At 44.8% G+C, this 22,706-nt stretch overlaps 1 protein-coding gene across 1 annotated transcript in view; it reads right to left on the bottom strand.

Annotated features, from left to right (window-relative positions):
* The window catches only part of LOC119401217 (uncharacterized protein CG43867), a 101,419-nt gene that overhangs the window by 73,982 nt on the left and 4,731 nt on the right, over nucleotides 1-22,706 (bottom strand). Inside the window, exons 2-9 of the mRNA XM_037667899.2 lie at nucleotides 17,856-18,083; nucleotides 17,020-17,160; nucleotides 13,785-13,891; nucleotides 7,519-7,687; nucleotides 5,288-5,351; nucleotides 3,356-3,447; nucleotides 2,435-2,564; nucleotides 1,351-1,478 (exon numbers count right to left, since the gene is read on the bottom strand). Coding sequence (XP_037523827.1) covers nucleotides 1,351-1,478; nucleotides 2,435-2,564; nucleotides 3,356-3,447; nucleotides 5,288-5,351; nucleotides 7,519-7,687; nucleotides 13,785-13,891; nucleotides 17,020-17,160; nucleotides 17,856-18,032 — 1,008 coding nt within the window. The 5' untranslated portion in view covers nucleotides 18,033-18,083. The remainder of the gene's footprint in view (nucleotides 1-1,350; nucleotides 1,479-2,434; nucleotides 2,565-3,355; nucleotides 3,448-5,287; nucleotides 5,352-7,518; nucleotides 7,688-13,784; nucleotides 13,892-17,019; nucleotides 17,161-17,855; nucleotides 18,084-22,706) is intronic.

The following is a 22,706-nucleotide window of genomic DNA, read 5'->3' as shown; positions in this document are numbered from 1 at the left end:
TACGTAATGTTTAGCCACGTGACTAGTTTTTAGGTGATGTTACGGGATTCTTCGTCGCGTAACACACTCGCCCATCACAGTTATTGCATTCCATGGCCAGATAAATCGGAGCACGTTTAGTGGGAGCAAAGCGGAAGATGAAGAAGAGGACGAAGTAAGTGCATGCCGGTTCATTTCTGTTTGCACTACCTGGTGCAACGAAAAGCTTTAACAGTGGAGCTTGTTAAAAGGAAATGATGTTGAAATGTAATGAATACAGGGAACACATACACTCAAACCTCATTATAATAAAGTCACATCTGGCACGGAAATAACTTCGCTATATCCGAAAATTCGTTATAAACATTTATTTGTAACACTGTATCTATGACAAGTCTATTTTTCATTTAATTCGTTATAAGCAATAATTCGTTATATCCGCGTTCGTTATATCGAGGTTTGAGTGCATGTGCGCCGAGCAATACTTTCGCAGCTTTTTAATGCGATAGCGTTAAAGAGCTCGTTTGGCAGAAACTTCAGTGTCGGCGTCGTTGGTTGTGAGCGAAAAATGGAAATAGATGAAAATAAATAAATAAAAGAAACTTCGGTTCGAGTGGGCTTTCTGCGTGGTAAGCAGGTGTACTACCACAGAGCCACGCCCGTGCTCAAAATTGCTTCGAAAAAGAAAACACTACATGAATGTTATGTAGTGCGAGGAGTGTCATTAATACATGTAATATTGCGTGACAGAAGCGAGAATTTCACCAGGAGTCAAGACATATGAGTTGCACAACGAGTGGCTGGTTTAAAGGTCTACCCATAACAAAGCGCTCAGGCATAATTGATCATCATCAGCAGCAACAGCATCAACAAAGTGGGCAGATGCGCATGTCGCCTTACGGACAGGTAGTGGGTACATTGCGAATTAATAAAAGGAAGAATTGTGACGCAGTGGGCAATTCACAACTGTACTTGCAGTAGGCATTCTAGGATAGTTTGAAAGGGCCTATGTTACGCGCACAGGCGTTCCTTTCCTTGCGTTACGGCTGAGGTGTCCACCAAGAAGCGAAACCAGGGTAACGATTGAGAAGGCGATGCGAGCGGGGCCAGATTACGCTATCACTTGCTACTCTTGAAGCCAAAGCTCAAGAGTCCATCATTTGTATTGTATATGGCTTTGGCACCACGTAACCTATGGTATAACAGTGAATTAAACTCAACAAACTAACACACACACAAAAGCGCTGGAATCATTTCTTACTATCTGTCATCCCTGTCCTTAATGTGCCACATAATCTGTACCATAACAGCACACCTGCAGGCCCTTATAGCAACCTCATTCAAGATGTCCATTAGTATGAATGGATGTACCTGGGTGCCCCTGGAGACCACGGGCGGGTGTGGCTCGAGGGAGTCCAGGCTCAGGGTGTCAGCAGTGGTGGACACTGCGTCCGGAGGGACTGCGTAATCATCCGACAGCAGCGACTCGGCCGAAGTCTCTGCACGGGCAAGAGTTGTCACCACATGTTTTAGCTCTGCAGCCATGCCACACTGTCCCAATGAGAGCATACTAATGTAACCATCAGGAGCCAAGGGCCAGCTATGAGAAAATTACTCGAAGCATGACAAATGTCCTAGGTACATGGAAGTCTCCTGGCGAAACTGTTCTACATTCAATGTTTGAGTGGGCATATGAGAGAAGGCTAGCAAAAGAGAAAAAAAAAAAGAAAAGGCATTTTTGTCATCAAAACTTCGAAAATTTCAAAAAGATAGTCGCCCGTACAGTTAAAAACTGATACATATAACAAAGTTGGCAACATTGGCAAATTACTTCATCAGTATATTACAATTCGACCTCCTATGAAAGGTATAGTCGTCATATATCTTTGTACTGTAGGACACTATGAACAAGCTAATTAAAATAACAAAGGAAAAACAATTTTGTTGAGCACGAGAGCCAGTGACCACATTTACGGTTTGACATCGCACCAACAAATTTTTCACACTGGCCATGTGGCACACATAAAGACATAAGAAATGCAGGCACAATGCGCTGTAACAATTAGTGTAAATGAAGCTATCACACCCATTCTGTCTCCACAGCTAGCCATAAGTACTCTAGGTTCTTTGTAAACAGTGCAATACAAATTAGCCCACCTATCCGTCCTATACTCGGTAAGCTTGGATGTACTCACAGGCTTTAGCTTAATGTGAACAATCTTTTAGCCATTTCTCGCATGCTGTTCACGGTGACAGCAATCTCTGCAAACCTGTGAAATGTGCTCAAAGATTGTGTAATCACAGGCCCATGTCCTTTGAGCTTCTGAAGGAAGGCTTCTCACAACAATGACGGTCTACACCAATCCAGACTACTAGGATTACATTACAATAGATAGTTTCATGTGCTGTACTACACCAGTGCATCATGCTAGTGCTGCCAAAATATCAGACGCACCTCTGCGCACGCCAACAGCCTTCGGAGATCGGTCACTGGATCCGCTGAGGGGCGTCCGACTGGTATCTTCGTTGTCCGACGAATCCGATGACTCTCCCGTGAAAGGCATTGACCGAATCTGCGACGCTCGCTGCGTGGTCAGGATGAAAGAGAACGCGTGAAATGCTAAGTTACAAAAGCGGCATCTTGAGATAGGTCGAGTAAGGTATGCAAACTGTAGGTAACACTTACATTATGGTAACTTCACTATATTATCGCATTTCCTTGCAGCTTTCCTAGAAAATTACTATTTGCATTGGGTCCCATCAACACAAAGGCAAGAGAGATCGCTCCCGCTGTTCAGATTTGTGACCACAACATAGTGCGTCTTATATGAAAGACATTGGAATGCCGCATGCAATAGAAGGTAGCATTAGGCCTCATACGTCCACGTAACAAAATATGACATATTTATTACAAGTAAGGTGTCACGTAAGCTATTTGCCACCACATAAATGGCACGACACATTCCAGCCACACAGCATTGCCTACGCTCACAAGCAAAGCATATTGCTGTAATGTATTGGAACCAATAAGGGCAAACAAACAATGCTGGTGAATGTAAATGTAAATGTAAGATGCAATGTAGGTGCTTGATTGAACGCATCACAGAGACGAAAACAACTAGTACACTGTGAAGTGCACAAAGGGCGACCTGTACGACCTCATGACCTGCATGCCTTCTGCAGCACTGCCTATTACAAATGAATGAGAGAACAGTCGGCTTTCTAGCATTTGTGCTGCTTTCCTCTCCAATGGCCCACTGAAGGTCACTGGCCCCAGAAAAAACTGAGAGCCAAGGGGGCAAGCGAAGGAAGCAGGGTGCAGCAATAAGATGAGCACAACACGCACAGTGGTGGCAGATGAGCAAGAAACGCTCACCCCTTTGACGGCGGCATAGACAGGCACGCTGAGCTCGGAGAAGGCACTGTGGAGGCGGCTGCCCGGCAGGGTACCTTCCAGGCTCGAGGCACCTGCACGTACAAGATATGCCGGCCTGAACACCACTTTTTTTAAGCACAGAATGCACAATGTTACCGAGACGGAAGTAAGAGCTAATACTATGCAAAGCGAGATAAACAGTCAAATCTTGATATAATGAATAATGATATAATGAATTACCATTGATAACAAAGTAAATTGAGGAACAGCTGCCCTTAAAACAGTGTCGTAAATAGACATTTATAAAAAGTTTTCTAAAATTACAATGCTATTTTCATGTCATATGTGTGTCATGATAAAAAGGTTTGACTGTTGTACATCTGCAAAACAAAGAATATGAGCGTTGCGACCATTGCAAATCAAAGAGCAAAAAAGAACAAAGCGCAGCTACAAACAAGGTCTCTTGTCGACTGTGTGCGGCAAGGCTCTTTAAACAAATGCAGACACAGGAACAGGAAGGGTATCATCTTTTGGTAATTGCAATAATCGCTACTGCAGCTACCTTACACTGAGGCAGCAAAACCGGTGTCGCGGCGTTATCTCTTGGTCGGAAGATGCATCCCGATAGAAAGCCATTCCAATGAATGCATCTTATCTCATTGCAGCTATTCACTAGCACATACTGACAACTGTCCAGGCGTTGAAACTGTGCTGCATTCCCTTATTGTTGTGCCGTGAGGCACACACCTCCTCAGGCAGATTGCACTAAACACCTGCCTGCATGTATTAATGTGATGTATATACTGTATATGTTGTTTATACAACGTATAGATATATAGTATAAATACCTGCTGGGGCATTTGCATAGAGCGAGCGATCGAGACAGAGCTAAATTTCGCACGTTGCTTCGTAACCTTTTCCTCTTCTCTGCTTTTGTAGCTACGATTTGTAGTAATGATTTGAAATGATTTAGCATGCGTCTTTGGTGTTCGTTGAAACATGGTAGTAAACACACACAATGCCTTATCCTAAGCATTTTCCCCTCAACTGAAGCAAATGTGCCATTGCTGACATCGATCCACACTATCTCTTCAAAAACCCTCATTGCTCCAAATGGCCTCCTGTGATGGTTCTCTCAGAGAAATGGAAACAGGTCTCAGAGGGCATGTTTTTTTGTGTAGCGCAGCTTCTTGGAACATGTCAAGGCCACCATGTTTCGAACACAGCTCTTCCCATTGATAACACATTGGAGGCATAAAAACATAAATAAAAAGATGGCTCAAAGCTTGCACTAAGCCGTGCAAAGCTCGATACAGTAAAAGCTCATTAATTCGGAAAATTGGATGATTCGGACGTGTTCCATGGTCCCGGCCAGCATATGCATTGTTTAATGGCATCAAACTCTCGTTATTTCGGTCACATTTTGCCGCAACCCGGCCAATTCGGATGATCCTCGAAGCGCTCCGAGCGCAAAGCGCCGCAATTGTGCGACGCAAAAGTGCGAAAACGGCGTACGCAGACAACCGAAACGGGGTGGCGCTGTCCGCATTGATATCTTCCATCAGTTAGTGACCACGGTTCTGTTCATGTGTGGATCCGGCACTCGGCAGCTTCTTTTTAACTTGGTGCAATGCGCAGGCAATGTCACAAAACCTAAACATGGCGGCGACTGTTGAAGATGAAGAGTTTTCAGCCGTGGTCGATATACGCTGGCATAAAACTCGTTTGCTACATCGTGATGGGCGAACTATCAGTTACCAGCCATTTTTTGTGTTAACTGTTGCCTTCTTCATTTTTAGTGGACCAGTGGTGAGTAGTGGGATTTACCCAATTTCTGTGGTGCATACCCGTTTATGATGATGATAGTTTTTTGGTACGGGGTGAACAAGGAATGATTAGTGAACTGTTAAAAGTAAAATCAAGCACACGCACCTGATGTGCCCGAGTGGAGTGATTGGATGATGCCGTTTGCCGCTACCTCATAGATGCGAGATTCCTGGACAAAAAAAAACAGCACATTTAGTCTTGCAAGACAAGATTAGTAGGTGCAGTGAATAGAGTGACGTGTGCACAGAGACAGCACAAAGTTTCAAGCTGCATTGCATTGTGGATGATCATTCCGTGGATATGCCAATTCATCAGAACAGTTTTTTGGAGCCTGAGAGTGGGAAAAAAAGCGATTTCATTTCCTCTGAAAACAACAACTAAGGCTGAACTCGGGAGTGTATAATGCTAATTACTAGCCATTTCTTTCTATTTGAGGGTGGATGCATTGAACACGATGCAAATTAGCTCGTTCTAGTGCTTTTGCAAACTTTTCCTGCAGAAGTGAGAGAGATTTCAGCCTTCACATCGCAACTACGCTCCTTGAGTGTACATGAATGATAGCACCGACGACTTTCATGCTTTCTCCAGCAAATACAGCCTTTTGCCTTGCTTAGTTCACTGCCATCAATCCTTATGACAACAAACTCGGACACTTAAACTTGGAAGACAAGCTTGACTTTAACTCCTTGAGGGTTTTCGCCGTACATGTACGGCAGAAGCTTCCTGGTATCAAAGGGTTTTCGTCGTACATGTACGGCATAGCGTTTATTTTTAAAACGCGCGCCTTTTTCGATCATTTCTCTTGCTTTGCATGTGCTGCCATGCTTCGGGAATACGTGCAATTTTTTTCATGCGCCGATGTCTCTCCGTTGTTGCTTTTTTTATGCTTCGCAAAACGGCGCGCCGGCTTTCGCTTGCGCAACCGAGCGCGCCCGCGGAGTGGTTGGTCTCAAACGCGCGCCTTCATCGATCATTTCTCTTGCTTGGAATGTGCTGCCACGCTTCGGAAATACGTGTAATTTTTTTTATTGCGCCGATGTCTTTCCGTCTTTTTTTTTTTTGCTTTCGAAAGCCGCGCGGCGGCGTTCAGTTGCGCATAGGAACGCATGCACGTGGTGCGGCTGGTTTCGATTTCGTCCTTCGGGTGGTTTTCGCTTCTTGCGCCCACAAAGCTGATGGCTGTTTGGTATCTAATCTCTCAAAGGGTGACCGCTTGTTACTCTCTCGTTTATTGCTCCCCGTGGCACGATTACACCTGTTTCCGTGCGGCGCTAAATTACACGAACGACGCCACCGTGATTGCGTTTCCTGTTTTCGGACCTCGGAAAAACTAACTACGTCTTGTTGGCGATAAGGCGAAGGATTACTGTAGATTTTGCACTCATTTTACTTTCCGGACGGGCGCACAACCATAGAGTTTTCTTCCGTGCACTCACTGAGGCAGTTTGCTTAGGCTATGGAAGCGCGCGCCGTTTGCACTGCTGCCGGTGAGTCGAGCAGCGATTCTTCCGATGCGGACTATTCCCCAAATGCCGAATCAGAATCTGATTCATTGGATTTCAGTTTGTCAGACGATGATTTTTTGACGAGTTTAGACTTCGATGACGATCACGGAGCGGCATCTGAAACGCGTGCGCGGCGAGCCATGCTTCAATGACTGACACGCTGAAAAGTTTTTAGTGTTAGAGCACGAACATTTTTAACCGGAAAAGTACTCTGGTGCGGTTTTTTTGTATGTCTGTGAGCTATGTTTAATACAACGCATAATTTTTATTTATAAAAAACTGTTAAGCTTTTTTTTCAGGATTTCGCTTGATTTTACTACGAATAAACCATGTGTATGTAACAACAAAAATGATTTTTTTTGTCACTTCAGGGTCACCAAAAAAATTTTAGACAACTTTTTTCTTAAATAGAATCGTCTGAAGAATTTATTTCAGCAATAAAAAAATTACACATTTTTGGACTGGATTTCGCGAAAAAATTCGACCCTCGAAGGGTTAACGAGAAACTCTGACTAACATGTTCAAGTATACGGGGTGTCCCAACTATCACGCAGTAAGATTTACAAAAAGAGGAACGGCGTTACACGATGCAAACCTAGTCGATATTGTTCCCAGTAGCCTGGAGTAGCCACCGCTAATTTTTTCGTGAATGAGGTTTAATTAATTAGCCATACTTATATTTCTAACTAGACAAGTACTCACCTAATTATCAAAATGTCAATTAGGCATAGGTAGGCATGTTCAAATGACAACTAATTAAGCTTGTTGGATTATTGCCTGAAAGCAATGCAGCTGGCACAATGCTACATGCACACTTATGGGTCGACTCACCCAAGATGGGAAACGGTGTCTGGGGGGTGTAGGGGGCCGCCCAGTATCACCCCCCGGCACGGGGGGTCCCTCCTCCCGGCTCGGGGTGTAAATCTCGGCGTAGTCGTGTAACTCCTCATCCGGAGCTACTACGCCCCGTCGACACCCTTCCAAGGCTGGGCTTGGCCACCTGGACAGTGAGCCAACTTTATAAAACACCACAGATGCCAGAAGCGAGTCAAAAACTACTGAGCTCAATAGATATATTGAAGGAGCACTCAGGGATTTCTTTTAGCACGGTAAAAAAAATATCTTTCTTGATCTGCAGACTATTACTGTGAATGTTTGGGTAAATTGGTGCTTCATTGCACAAGGAAAGCTTACAGCGTGAAAAAAAAATGGAGAACAAAGAAAGGCAACACAGACCAGCGCTGCAAAGACAACGACAATATCCAAGACATTACTAGGCAGTTTTAGGCTGTCTATAAAATTATTACCATTTACAAATTACCATGTTACTGAATCCACGAGCGAGCAGCAACACTGGTACGTAACTGCCTCCATGAGTAATGAATATAGACCTGCTCAAAAAATGTGCTTCTAAAACCTGTATATTTCGAAGTGCCTCAAAGTGTTGCATCCACCATGGAGAAAAAACGGCAGGCCTGCGCAGAACACGCAACTGTCACAGCGAAAGCTGGAAAAGCGGCCTTTCTAGAGCCCATTGTAAACTCTCTTTGGGCAACTCATCCAAGTACACATGCAAGGTATCCACTACGCCATAAATCGTAATTTTTGTGAAGTAGGGAAATACCCACTATGCCATTGTTTGTCTTTCGGCGGATAAGCTAGGTGCCCGCTACACATCTGTAAGGCATTATCTGCACTTTGTTGATGCTGCATGCGGCTGATGATGATGAAGAATTATGGTTGAGCATTTTGCAGAGGGTGGAAAGCTTTAAACCACCCGCTCGCTGCATAGTCGGCATTGTGTGACGCCTGGTTGTTATTTTACTCTTCTGCCACGCTATATTACATAGGCTAACGCGATTCCTTGCCTGACATGACGCCCGTGTAGGGTCTTTTTGCAAAAGGAGTTTCAAGACGACGAAGACGACGGACCGAATGGTCGTGTTTTTCATGTTCTCCGCCTCAAAGGATCTATCGGCCTTGAGCCGAGGTGCTGCTCAGGCTTCAGCCAGCAGTAATGACTACCGTGTTGTGCTGCCTCGCCTTCCTACCGGTAAGCTGGTTGTGGACTCCGTTTTTTCTACACGCGGATTTGGCTGGTTGCCCTTGCCGTGTTCCAAGACTTCAGAGATGCTCTTCGGAACATTATCGACCTAAAGGAAATCAGCTCGATAGGTCAGTTCCAAATGTCGCTCGTATGGATGGTGACGTGCGAGTCAACAATGACGAAAACAAAGTTAGTCACACGTGGTGAATTTCTTGTCAAGAGCCGTCGATGCCTTGTGGTTGACCCGGAACCCACAGAAGTAAAGATGAAGCTCCTGTGGCTTCCTGAGCACTTAGAAGACACCCACATTCGAGATGCACTGCATGTTTTCGGGAAGATCAAGTCAATATCAACAGAAAGCTGGAAAGTGGCGGACATGGAGCAAATGCGGACTCTTAATCGTGATGTTGTATTGTCCCTTGCCGATCGAGTCCGAGTGGGTGACATTCCACATCTCCCGACAGTCTGCGGAGTTCGAAGTCTTGTTCTCATTCCTGGCCGGCCACCACTTTGTCTTCGCTGTAATAAGGTAGGGCACATTCGTCGTAACTGCAGGACTCCTCGCTGCGACGACTGTCGACGTTTTGGTCATTCAGCTGAGGAATGTGTCATGACTTACGCCAACAAATTACAACAACGTACGCAGCAACCAGATGAGAACTTGCAAGAGCATATCATGGATGCCACAGAAGTTCTCGACGCGACGGGAGAAGACACTTCGTCAAGCACAGATGCTACAGGATTAAGCAGAACGCCTACTGAAGACGCAAAGAAAACAACAGTCGATGCGACCGAGGAAGCTGCGGTAAACGAAGAACCGAGTGGACCATGCAAGCAGTTGAACCAAAATTGTCCTGACCAGCCTGTTAAGGAACAGGCCGTACCTTCAGAGACTTCCAGTGAAGAAACACCAGATAAGAGCGCCTCAGCTCCGCAGCAGCTGTTTCATCCTGCCTCGGTCTCGGAAGACGACATGCATGTTTCTGTGGAAGCGACGATCCCCAAGCGCCGTGCGACGTACAGCTCCGATTCAAGCAAGGAGAGCGACACAACGAGTGTGAATCGGAAGATGCGCCGTCGCCGAACATCGAAACACAACGGAAATTGTCGGCGGTCGCGATCGAGGAGGCCTGGTTGGGGTTCAAGAGAAGCCTCACCGTCGGTGGTGACCTATAGAAGTGATCCCAAGGGACAGTAAGCATACTGTTGGTAGACATCGTGGCGCAGTCCGAGCGACTCAATTTTGCAACACTGAATGTTCGTGGCCTTAGGTCTTTCCAGAAACAGGCACAGCTCCGGAGATGTTTCACAAGGAAACGACTCGATTTTGTTGCCATCCAGGAGACAAAGATCGAGAGTGACGAAGACACTGAGAAGGCCCTACGGCCCTTTCTTTCCAACTATAACGTTTGCGTTTCACACGCAAAGGGTCTGTCTGCGGGCTGCTGGTTGTTTCTGAGAAAGAGTCTACCCTGTACAGCAATTACTACTCACATTGACAGTGAAGGCTGGTACATATGCTGCGATTTTGTGTTGCATGGAGTGCCGTGGCGTATTATCAACTTGTATGCATTCAATGAGATCTCAAAACGGGTTCAGTTATTTGAAGGTCTGTCCAATCTAGTTAACTGTGATTATTTAACTGTACTAATGGGCGACTTTAACTGTGTATGCGATCCTAGCGATCGCAACAATCCTAATATAGTCACCGAAACAGGAGTGGTGAAGTTTTAAGTGGTATCATAGATAATGCAGGGCTCTTTGACATCGGTACTTTCGGTCAAATAACTGCGTATACTCGACTTCAGGGAAGCTCTTCTGCTCGCCTTGATCGAATTTACGTATCTTCATCACTCCTACCTCGGGAACTTTCGTGCAGCACTGAGTCAGTTTCATTTTCGGATCACTGTATTGTTATAGCAAAAATTGGTGCAAGCTGCCGAACTAACTTCCGACCACAGTGGGCACTTTGGAAGATGAACTCGGACCTCCTAAACGATCAGGAATTCAATAATAGAGTTAAAGAGGCAGTGAGAAATTCTTTTTCTAAAGGATTGCATGTATTCGCTGCTTGGGAGCTTTTTAAGCAAGAGGTTCGTGCACTAGCTATAGAAATTGGATCTATCAAATCGTACTATCGAAAGAACGAGGAAAAGAGATTATTTAAAAGTCTCTGTAACCTTTACAAGATTGAATGCGAAAAACCAGGCGCATACATTAATGAAATAGAAAGCATTAAATGCCAGCTACAAAATTATGATGCTGCTCGCTACAGAGGTGCACGTATTCGATCTCGGAACAGCAGGACTTTGAATTCTGAGCTACCGACGCGTCAAGCTTTACTTGATGAGCGGCGCCACGCAATGTCCAAGTTTATTCCAGATCTGATTTCTAACGGTGCTCTTCTAACAGATACAGCAGACATTATCTTGCAATTCGAAAGGTACTACAAGGTGTTGTTTAGTGCTCTTCCTGATGACCATGGTGGCGAAAACAAAACAAATTTTGTTTCTTAGTAGTCCCATCACGTTAGAGGAAATTAAGCAGGCCATTGATCAACTATTTTTGTCAAAAACACCTGGCCCTGATGGGATTCCTGCTGAATTTTACAAATCATTCAAAACAACTCTCAGTACTATTCTGCTGGATATATTTAGACAAAGTTACGTCCTGAAGACTCTCCCGCAGTCTTTTTGCAAAAGCCATACTGTTCTCATTCCAAAAAGTTCTGAAAAGGAAAAACTTCGTTCCGTTGAAGGCTACAGGCCAATAGCGTTGACAAATGTTGACTACAAAATTTTTGCTAAGATATTATCAAATCGGTTACAGTTTGTGATGTCAATACTTATTGGTTCTCACCAGACATGTGGAATTAGGGGTCGCTCCATACAAACAAATATTCACATCGCTCGAACACTTCTTCAGTATTGCTACAGTTGTCAAGGACAGCTTGCTATGCTACAGGTAGACCTTGCCAAAGCTTTTGACCGTGTCAGTCATTCCTTTCTGTTGTCCCTTCTGCAACATGCAAATGTTGGCTCTGTTCTGCTGGAAGGCGTTAAACTTTGTTACAATGACTGCTCAACTCGTCTAATTATTAATGGCCGTCTGTCAAAGCCAGTATCTATTTGCTCTTCTGTAAAGCAAGGCTGCCCAATGTCCCCACTGCTGTTTGCACTTTATCTTGAACCGCTATGCCTGAGCATAATACGATCGAATAGTATTCGCGGCTTCAATATATTAGGCAATGAAGTTAACGTATTGGCTTATGCAGATGAAGTAGCTTTCTTTTGCTCACACAAACGAAGTGTTGAGAATGTGGTATCTAGAATAAGTAAATTTGGCATTGTATCAGGTGCACGTTTAAACACATCTAAAAGTTTAGGATTATGGTTTGGATCATGGGGTAGTACGCCAGAGAAGTTCGCAGGAATTAATTGGACTCGTATTCCACGAAAGTACCTCGGTGTGCCGCTAGATGCGTACAGATTCAGTGCACGATACTGGAAAGAACGTGTTCCTAAGCTTGAACGACAGGCCCAAACTTATGTTCCACATCGCCTTTCCATCTTTGGGAGAGCTGAAGCTTGCAATACATTTTTAGCCACAAAGCTATACTATGTATTGCAACTTATTCATTGCGCTCGATCTTACATACAGCGCTTTCATCGGACTTTCGCAACATTCGTGTGGTCTTCGACGTTTGAACCAATGAGACGGGACAACCTATTCAGGCCAGTTAAGGAGGGAGGGCTGGGTTTAGTTCATTTATATCTATGGCAAATTGTTTCACGGTTCTACTTTTTTCGCGACAGTTCCCATCCAATTATTCGATCATTCTTGCAGATTACGTTTGTTAATGCTTTACCTGACTTGATTGTTTCCTCAGATTTCTCTGTACGCCAGTGTTTGTGGGGATTTATGCAGGAAGTTTTCATCGCTGTTCGGTTTCTCAAGGTCCGGTTTTCCATAGAATATCTATACACAGTATCACGCAAGAGACTCTACAAGGATTTGTTATCCATGCTTTTTCCACCTCCACTTTACCGCTCATTATATTCTGACCTTCCAGGACATGATGTACTAAAACGAGTTCGGAAAATGTATCTTTCTCCTGATACAAAAACCTTCTTTTACAAACTCCATACTGATACACTGCCGGTGAAATCATGGCTGCAGAGGAAGGGTATTTTTGTTTCTTCAGTTAACTGTCGTCTCTGCGATGTACCAGAGACAGTAGAACACTGTTTTATTAGCTGCAAAGATGCCATTCTGTTTTGGGACATCCTTCAACGAACTGTTCAAAAATATTTTAACATTAACTCACATACTATACGTTACCTTCTCCCAACGTCTCTTGATGAAGTGCCCTTTGACATGTTTTTCCTTATGGGACTGCACAGTCTGTGGAAAACGCGCATGCAAGACCGTAATGCAGAACTAACCACTGCTTCAAGTATGCATTTCATGCGTATGGCTCTCCATCTAAAGGACATTTACGAAGAACTTGACATGAGACCAGACTGGCACCCCATCTTGATGAGGTGTTCATCCTTACCAGCCTCCACGTGTAACAAGCTTTGAAGAACTTTTCCTGTTTCTCTGGACTTGCACAGTATACATGCATGTAAGCCTTTGAATGCTTGTGCAGTGCTTGTGCGATTATTGTCACTAAGTGAATGCATCACTACGTCATAGCGTTTGTGATAATTTCAAAAACGCATTATAATAAATACCATGAAAAAAAAAAGCACCAGCGTGGCTCTGTGGTAGAATACTCGACTGCCATGCAGAGGGCCCGGGTTCAAGTCCCATACGATCCTGGGTATTTTTTTTTCTTTCTTCCCTTTTTCTTATTTCGCGCGAATGCGGTTACGGACCCCGGCAGTGGTGGCGGCAGCAGAGAACTATGGCACTGTTGTTCTGATCTCTACATAACAGCTTTCGCTGTAAAACGTGGTCGCTAGCAACATGACTGTCCGTGCATTTCTGAAGGCATGCGTGCAGCCTATGCGCATCGAATCCCAAACGCCGAAGATAAAACGCGTACCCCTTGTGGGCCGTTCCGTCTTCCTCAGGCGAGGCCATGGAACTGCACGAGGAGAGGGTGGTCACCTCCCGGAAACGCTTGCGTTCCAACCGCACTCCGGGACAACTCTGCTGAGGACGAGCACAAGCACGAGAGAACTCAGCAATTCCTAGCACCAACAGGGCTTGTTGCTAAGCCAGTTGGTTCATTACTTGAGGACAACAGGTATGGCGCTAAAAGGACGGGGATGAAGTGAAGACACGAACCACCAAACGAGGGCACCTGTGTTAATCGGTTTGTGTCTTCACTTCGTCCTTGTCCTTTTAGCGCCATACCTACTTTCCTAGCTCACAGTTGAACATCATCATAACGAAGTTGTAATATTGCTACACCCAACATTCTTTATAAGCTACGTACCGGAGTTGCTAAGAAACAACTAAGGTTTACTTTGATGTACAGTAGACTCTCAGCAAACGAAAATCTCATAAACGGAACTGCTGTTTAAACGAAATAATTGGCCCTAATATGAATTGGTTTCATCCTTTAATTCTGCACCCCCGCTCGTCTCTCAGTAAACAAAACTCCTGTTAAACAGAACACATTTTCCTGGTCCCTTCAGGTTCTGTTTGACGAGAGCCTACTGCACTGAAGTTTGATATTAAGGAGATGCTGTGTGTACCATAATAGGACATGATTACTGGTCTAAAGGGGGTGGGGACAAAACAAAGAAACACGGGACGCCCCTAGACTTCAACTGAACTTTATTACATTCGATATTCAAGTATATATACATAAATATCAGTGCCTGCCTGTGCACAGGAGGTCTGTTACTTATAACTCACAAAATATTGATAACCCCTAGAATATCAGGCAGGTACAATGGAGACACTGCCATGACATTTTTAGATAGCACAAGGCTCTTTTGACTGACCCTAATGGCATCAATTTTATAATGCACTGTTCAGCACAAAGAAATTTTATACGACAGCAAAATATGTGCAGTACTCCTCAACTGAAACGCGACGTTTTTTTTTTAGCATAACGACTGCTATGAGCATGTGCTCGTGATAACCGCGCCATGTCGCTTCAAGTCTGACCGCTAAAGGTCCGATGTAAGTGTCCGAGTCGAAATTACGCCGATACGACGCGACCTGTAGATGCTGAAAACAAAGATATGTGCATTACTTAGCCCTAAATTTTCATGTCTCAATCCGTGAGTACTGTACGTGCTATTGAGCTTTCTATAGTAAGCCTCTGGAAAAGCAAAGTTTGAGACTGGGCTAGTTGGTACTCTGGAAAAGATTACAGACGTAGAAATGAAACGGAAAGATAAATGCTGTGCCTTCTGCTGCACGGTGAAGGAGTGTACTTTCACACTTGCCTTACAAGTTAGTAAGGTAAGTCAGGTTTTATGCCGCAAAAGCAGCTGAGGCTATGCTGTGCTAAGCAATGAAGAGGTACAGTGGTGTAATTATAAAGCTTATTTAAAAAGCCACTATCTTTTACAAAACTAAGCACTTGCCTTACAAAACGAAAGCAATACGTTGCAACGTTTCTACATTGGATTACGATGCAAATACGGCAAAATGAAGATTTAATGAATGTGAATATTATAACAGGTTATTAGATATAGTAAAGCAAAGCACGAGTTTGGTTTACCGAGCACTATTTCAATGAGCTGTCCAGTACTACTACAGTGTAACGAAAGTCAACAAATGTGCTGATCCGAAGCAAACACAGTGATCACGTAGTTACATCTTAACAACCGTGCAACACACACGACAGTGCAACGATTGTGCGAAAATTTACCGTCGGCATCCCGCTGCATCGGGGACAACACGAGTCATGCAAAAAATTATCCTCACGTGATGATGTCACAAATCTCCAAAATTTGCAACGTCAGTGTGACGTCATGTGACATAACTTCGCAAGATGATGTCATCACATAACATAGTAGCTTGGTCAAATGTGGGCCAATCCTCAAGGCAATGCAAAACCAGAGAAGTGCCTCCAATCCTGGAGGCACTGCCAAATCACGTTAAGGGCAGAAAGCTTTCCAAGGGTGGCATGGCCGGATCAATAGATTGACTGATAAGAAAAAGAAGATGGATTTCACCTTCGAGTCGTCTTAGATGATTCCATAAGGGACCCTGGGAACTTTTTTTTAGACAGTAGCATTGCTTACATGTCCCACACTCAAGTATAAAGGCCAACAAAGGTATGTTTTCATCCTCGGACGATGCCTCATTATAGATGGGTACAATTATAAAATATCATGAACCAAATATGTATACGTATTACATTGTTACGTGCACCTGCTTTCTTTTCATCATGACCACGCACCCCTGGCTGAACCAGCGCTATCTCTCAGCACAGGCCCCACCAGAATGTATGAGGACCCTAACGCTAGTTTTATAATGTTCGGATAAGATTGCACGCACAACGCGAGTAGTACTTGAGTTTATTCTGAAAGTAACAGGAGTACCAGCAATGGCGCTGAGATGTTCAATAACACATGTATAAAAGCTGACTGCATTTCGCCAAAGATCAGATTATCGAAGAATGGTGACCGTGCTTGCTGCTATCCCTGAACCAAAATTGTTAACTTGCCTGTACTTTGAGTGTTCCTTTTGTTGGGCACAAGTATGCCTAATAAGTAACTAAACCCTTACTGGTTTGACTACTTGGTTCTTCACCATCACAACCACGTGACACTATCTTTTATGTTACGTCCGCTCACTTGTTGCACCCATATTTGTTAAATTGAGCTGCTCCTTTATGCCAATTCAATGCATCGGTGTTGTTCATAGTTGCAAGCTGACATCTTTCTCACAATATTCAGCGGTTCACAGTTTGTGCAGTCACTTCTACCAAATACAAGCCTTCTTCTTGGGGCTTCATTGCACCGACACACAAGCCAGTGAGGCACTATTGATATCTTGCATGCAACATCGTGGCACCATAATCCAGCTGCGGTTAACTTGCTTCAACGTGATAACAATGAGGCTGGAATGATACTGGCCTATGTGAGTGAATAGCGAAAGAGCCTGCATTAACATTAACATGACATCATAAACTTTGCGTCCCGCCATGCTGCTGCACCAACATGGTGGTCTTCAGTGCCTTCTATGTGAGCCATCTATAAGAAAATTGCTTCTACCTGCTACCCTACTGTACCGTAGGAGTGACGGTAGGGACAGAAACATTGAGAAAACATCGATACACGATAACTTAGTGTCATGTGAGCCGACGCTACCGTAGGGTGAAGGACAGCTGCGGTGTAGGCAGGCGGAGCTTCGTCGTCGTCGGGCGGGGCACTGGCCGCTAGCTGCTCACTCAGCTGTGCAAGTCGCCGTCTCAGCTCTTCCAGCTGCTCGTTGCACCGCTCATTCTGCTCCTGCAATGGAATGGGAACAAAACTGCCTTCTGAATTGGATTGGAATTGGATCATACGTGAATTAAATGGAATTGAATTCTGAGGAACAGAGATCTTTGAAGTGACCAGCAGTGGACACTGTACGTCAGCTAATGTTCTAACAGCCAGAAAAAATTGGCCACGTATCTGCATGCTTCGCTGCAAATGTTGTCGAAAGACGATAGCCTTCTGCTGGCAGCACTACATGAGTCCTGGTCTTATCCGCAGCCACCTGTGATGCTGTTCCCAGGGCCATTGCCAGGTGGCTAGTGCCACATCGTCGGCAGAGGGCTGTTTCGTGCATAGCATCGCATTTTCAGCGCAGCCTAAGAAACACTAGGGTCTTTAGAATTTCGTATCTATGTATATTCTAGTAAAGGAACACACCATTTAATACTACGTACTGATGTTGCGCCTCAAATATGCGTAATATGTGCTTTTTGATCAACAATGTTCACAAGTATGAACGCAGCTACCAGTTCAAGATGGCTGGGCATTCAGCAATGTGCTTAAACTTTGGCCGGGTGGCTGAATCGTGTGACAGACAGAAAGACAGACCAAAATTTCTGCGTTCAAGTATCCCAAGAAAGACTATCGTCTTTAATAAGTGAAGGCGAAGCTGTCATGGCCGCCACGTTTCAGGCATTCAGGGATCCACGTAAAGAGTGAAGCCTTGCCTGCAGGCGCGTGTTGTGCTCCTCGAGCTGCCTGAGGCGCTGAGCGACCCAGAGGCGCACAGCCTGTGCCTGGGCGTGTGCGCGCTGTGCCTGGTGTGCGCGCAGCTGCCGCTGCTGGGCCAGCTCCCGCTCCAGGCGCAGCACTTCCTCCGCGAGACGCAGCACCTGCTCACCCATCCACCTCAGCCACTCTGCTGCCTTCGCCGCCGATGGGACAGCCGCCTCCGCCTGTGATGGGTGTCACTTTTTGTTGGCTACTTAAATATTGTGATGGTTGGTTTAACAACTTGACTGCTAGCAAAGAGAAACACAAATAACGCTGGAATGGCTTCCTGATGCACCATTAAAGGGACACCAAATAGAAAAAAATTGTTCTTGTATTAATAACTGCAGTTTCACAACACCGAAAGCACTACTCGTTAATGCGAGAATATATTTGGTAAGTGAGAAAACCTGCAAAAAGAAAAATACAGGTGGTGACACCACCTTGAAGTCTTTGCACCAGCTCATTGTGATGTCATTGATTTTTACAGTGTCTGCTAGGGCCTACGTAATCACTTCTCGCTAAAAATTGTTTACACTGTATTCTGAAGGACGGAACATATTAACATATCAAGTTTCAGAAATTTCATTGAAACAATGTGGCCAAAATACAAAGACATTACTGAAATTTGTGACGCCACAGTGACATTCCCCAACTGAAGTATTGGCCCAAAATTCAAAAATGAAACGCAGAGCTCCATTTTCTCTTCTCGTAATTAACCTATGATGGCGAAATTAATGACAATAGCAATCTGTCTGAACTGTTTCAATGTATCACATTAGTTAATAATAAATAATAATATCTTGGGTTTAACGTCCCAAAACCACGATATGATTATGAGAGACGCCGTAGTGGAGGGCTCTTAGTTCAGTAATACTGATAGTTGAGTGAGTTGGTGACAGTTTATTTTAATGTGTGAAGCTGTGCACAGAGACAAGGCACAAAAGGAAGAAACAAATGGACAGGACAACCGCTGTTGCGGTTATCCTGTCAAATCATTTCTTCCTTTTGTGTCTTGTCTCCGTGCACTGCTTCACACATCAAAATATCACTTTAGCGTCCCCATAAGTCACAAAAGCTTACACTTGCTACAAGTTAGGCTACGGCAAAACTACCATCGGGTTGCGCTACACTTGAAGCCAGGCTTGCCAGTTCGAAATATGATGGCTATGGCTAACAGGAAATGCACAAGCAAGAGCTTGCAACTCAAGGCACTATTAGATACCAGAGACTCACAGGCAACACCAGCCAGGTTTCTGTAGAGGTAGCTACACAGCTAACACGAAGTCATGCCAGAAGCAGTCCATCATTGGACATAAGGTAAGAAAGGTAATATTCAAGAATAATACCAAAGTTATAGACACAGACTTCACGCCAAAACCACGACCACGGAGAAGACACGGACACGATGGACACTCTCACATACAGGACGGACATGCAGACAGGATGAAATCCTGTCCTGTCTATGAGTCCTTTCTGTGGTCATAGTTTTGGTGTGAAGTCTGCTGTTACAGTTGAAACTCGGATTTAATGAAATGATTGGGACTCACGAATTAGTCATTAAATTGGGAACTTCTTAAAACTGAGATAACGACGAATTTCGTTCGAGAGAATCACAAATTTATTGCCTAGTGAAAAAGCTCGTGACTTTCTCCTGCAGCGCACTTCGTGAGCAAGCGGGAGCTTTTCGTAAAATCAAGTTTCAACTGTATTATCGAACATTCACCAACTAGCACAACATCCAAGACTTTTGCATGCTGCTGTGCAAGATAAAATGTGGGTAATGTGCATACGATGGAAGCCAAACTGCCCGCAGCATAAGAACAGCAGTGTCATAAAGTTAAAGGAACACTAAAGTGAAGCAGTAAGTCAGTTTGGACTGATAAATTTAACTATGAAAACTCTACTGTAGTTAATTTCCGCATCACAGGCTTATTAATGAAAGACAAATTAAAGATCCAAGTTTCATTTTTAAATGTTGCCCCCAGGGTGTTGACTAAAGCGAGTGACTGCTTCCCCAGTGTATTGACCCATGTTTTTCAGGATAGCCCTAGATCAAGCAATCATAAAGGGCCAACAGAGCAGAACATGACTGTCATCACTGAGGGTGGTAGTGGTTCCCTACCCCATGGCATTTACAACATGCTTTTATTGCTGGGCGTTACCAACCATCACCGTGATACTACCTCATCATCATGGCCTCCTTACATGCACGAATCAAAACCAGGCAAGAGAACAGCTCCCACTTTTGTAGAAGCACCGGGATTGCTGGTCTGGCAGCCTTTCATCTTTTGTTTCTTTTTTTCCATTCCAGCTTTGACCATGCAGTACAGTTAGTATGTGAGTCTAATCAACCATAGTACAGTCACACTGCTTAATAGATGAATGCATATATCGGCTTCAACTGTTATTAACCTTGTCAACCATAAATCATGAGATGAATGCAAACGCTTGCTTCAACCGCAGTCAACCGTAGTACAACCCCGTTGTTTACGAAATGGATGCGTACATTTACTTCAACTGCAGTGAACCTAGTCAATCATAGTACAGCCATACAGTGTAGAAGACAGATGCATACCTTTGCTTCAGATGCTGTCAACCTTAGTCAACTGTTGATCACAATTGTTCATCACCTTCACACTGTTCATGTGATAGATGTGTGCATTTACTTCAACTGTAGTCAACCTTGTCAACTGAAGAACCACGTTGTTAACGAGACAGATGCATACATTTGCTTCAACCAAAGTAGTTTTACAGACCCGTAAGATGGGTGTCCTGAGGGCCACTTCAACTGACTCATGCTGCGTGCACAAACTCGGGGACTGTAGCACTAAAAAATGTAGATACAAGTGTCACCGTGCAGCTCAGGCATCGACACGTCAAAACCAGCTAGCCACTGTTGCTATGACGACGCACTGCTCACAGCTATTGTCACGATCAGCACTAGTCTATTTTATGTCCACTGCCGGACAGAGGCCTCTTTGAGCAATCTCCAATGTTTTGCATTTATTCGATCCATCCTACAAGTTTTCCTGACTTCGCCATCATGTGAAGCAACAGATAGTGGATCCAGTTAAGGAAAGCACAAAGGACGTAATTTGGTGTTCTACAGCGAAGCTGTTTAATCTACCCGCCGCCGCCGCCGCCGCCACAGCAGCAGCAGCAGCAGCGCCGCCGCCGCCGCCGCCGCTGCCGCCACAGTAGTAGCAGTAGCAGTAGCAGTAGCTAGTAGTAGTAGTAGTAGTAGTAGTAGTAGTAGTAGTAGTAGTAGTAGTAGTAGTAGTAGTAGTAGTAGTAGGAGTAGTGGTAGTAGTAGTAGTAGTAGTAGTAGAAGCAGCAGCTATCACACTGGTCACGTGACCAGAGAGGGGAGTGAATAATGAAATAAATAATATGAAATGATGCGAGTGATCATATACACTCGTACACTTACAGCTTTGCTGTACAACGGTTATCATGGCGTGGAAATGGCTGAATTTCGCTTAGCTGAAACATGGTAAGGGGGAATGAATGCGCATGTGACTATGCAGCTCGAGATGTGATTTCTGCAAGCGATCCTGCAAATACATATAGTCCGATGACCCCTTTCAGTACAACCAGAGCCGTGACCGTGTGCCTTGAAGCACGGTGCGACTCTGGCCAGGTGGTGTATCTAAACTGTGCCGAAGACAGAGGACCCTGGTTGGTACGTTGCCAGCGAACCTATCAGCCCTAGCGTCTAAGGTTTGGATCCACTAGCCGGTGGGCTGACGGACACCCCGTCTCGGGCCAGACTTTCTTGACAGCTTGGCTCGGTGCCAGCCCGACTCGACTGACCTACAGCGGTCGAGCATCCGCCACAGTGTCATGACGGATGGGGGTTGGTGCCCCATTGAGATACTATCATGAATGCGTTTCTTTGGCTAGCTTGACGAAAGCATGCACCCAGCCGGTGTCTGCAAAGGCCGTGTCCTTAAAGACACCCTAAACCACCTCCGACAATTTTTTTGACATTTCAAGTAAACGCGCGCATCGTGTTCAGAATGCCGTTACGATCAACAATGCCAAACGCAGCAGCACTACGAGCCGTGGGCACCCTACAAATTACTGTAAGAAACAGTCCCTTCTCCTCTTCAGGCCTTTCGGCAGTGTTCAGCCCCTCAGCATTCGCCGTGACATCAACGTTTTCGTCTGCTCGTCATCCACAATATACATGTGTGTCTGCTTGCAGGTACACACACTCATCGCTCTTCCTCCTCACACGGTCAGGAAGAACACTCGGCCAGGAGCAGAGATGAGCGGATGAACGGAGCATAGCGAAGAAAAGATCGAAACGAGCGAGGGTGTCTTTTGTATCATCAAACGCGTGTAACTCCATTATTATGGCATCCTTTCGAAAAATTCTCAGGGCTACGTGTTCGTTGTATACTCGTGCACAACAGCAACAACGCCACTAAATTTCGACCTCTGGGTGGTTTATGGGCCCCTTAAAGCATGTGACCTATCCCACCAGAACTGACGCTGATGCCAACAACTCAATGCCCACTCCACTATGCCACAGCAACCACCTGTAGCTGTGGTGCAGGAGACAAGAGGCCTTGATGTAGAAGGCGAAGTTCTGACTAAAGGGGTAGAAGGAAACGGCATAGGAATAGTCAGTGGACTTTGTAAGAAATGCTTTCGCGTTCTGATTTCATAAGGAATATTCTTGGAGATCCTGTGCAAATTTTCCATTTTGATCTGCTTCCGTATGTCTTTTTGCGCGGTTTCTTACCTCGCACACTATTTTTGCTCACTGCAGTTTGCCTTAAGATGATTTAGCTGGTCTT

The sequence above is a fragment of the Rhipicephalus sanguineus genome, chromosome 8 (assembly GCF_013339695.2).
Source record: "Rhipicephalus sanguineus isolate Rsan-2018 chromosome 8, BIME_Rsan_1.4, whole genome shotgun sequence".
Taxonomy (NCBI): domain Eukaryota; kingdom Metazoa; phylum Arthropoda; class Arachnida; order Ixodida; family Ixodidae; genus Rhipicephalus; species Rhipicephalus sanguineus.
This window is presented reverse-complemented; position numbering and strand designations above follow the sequence as displayed.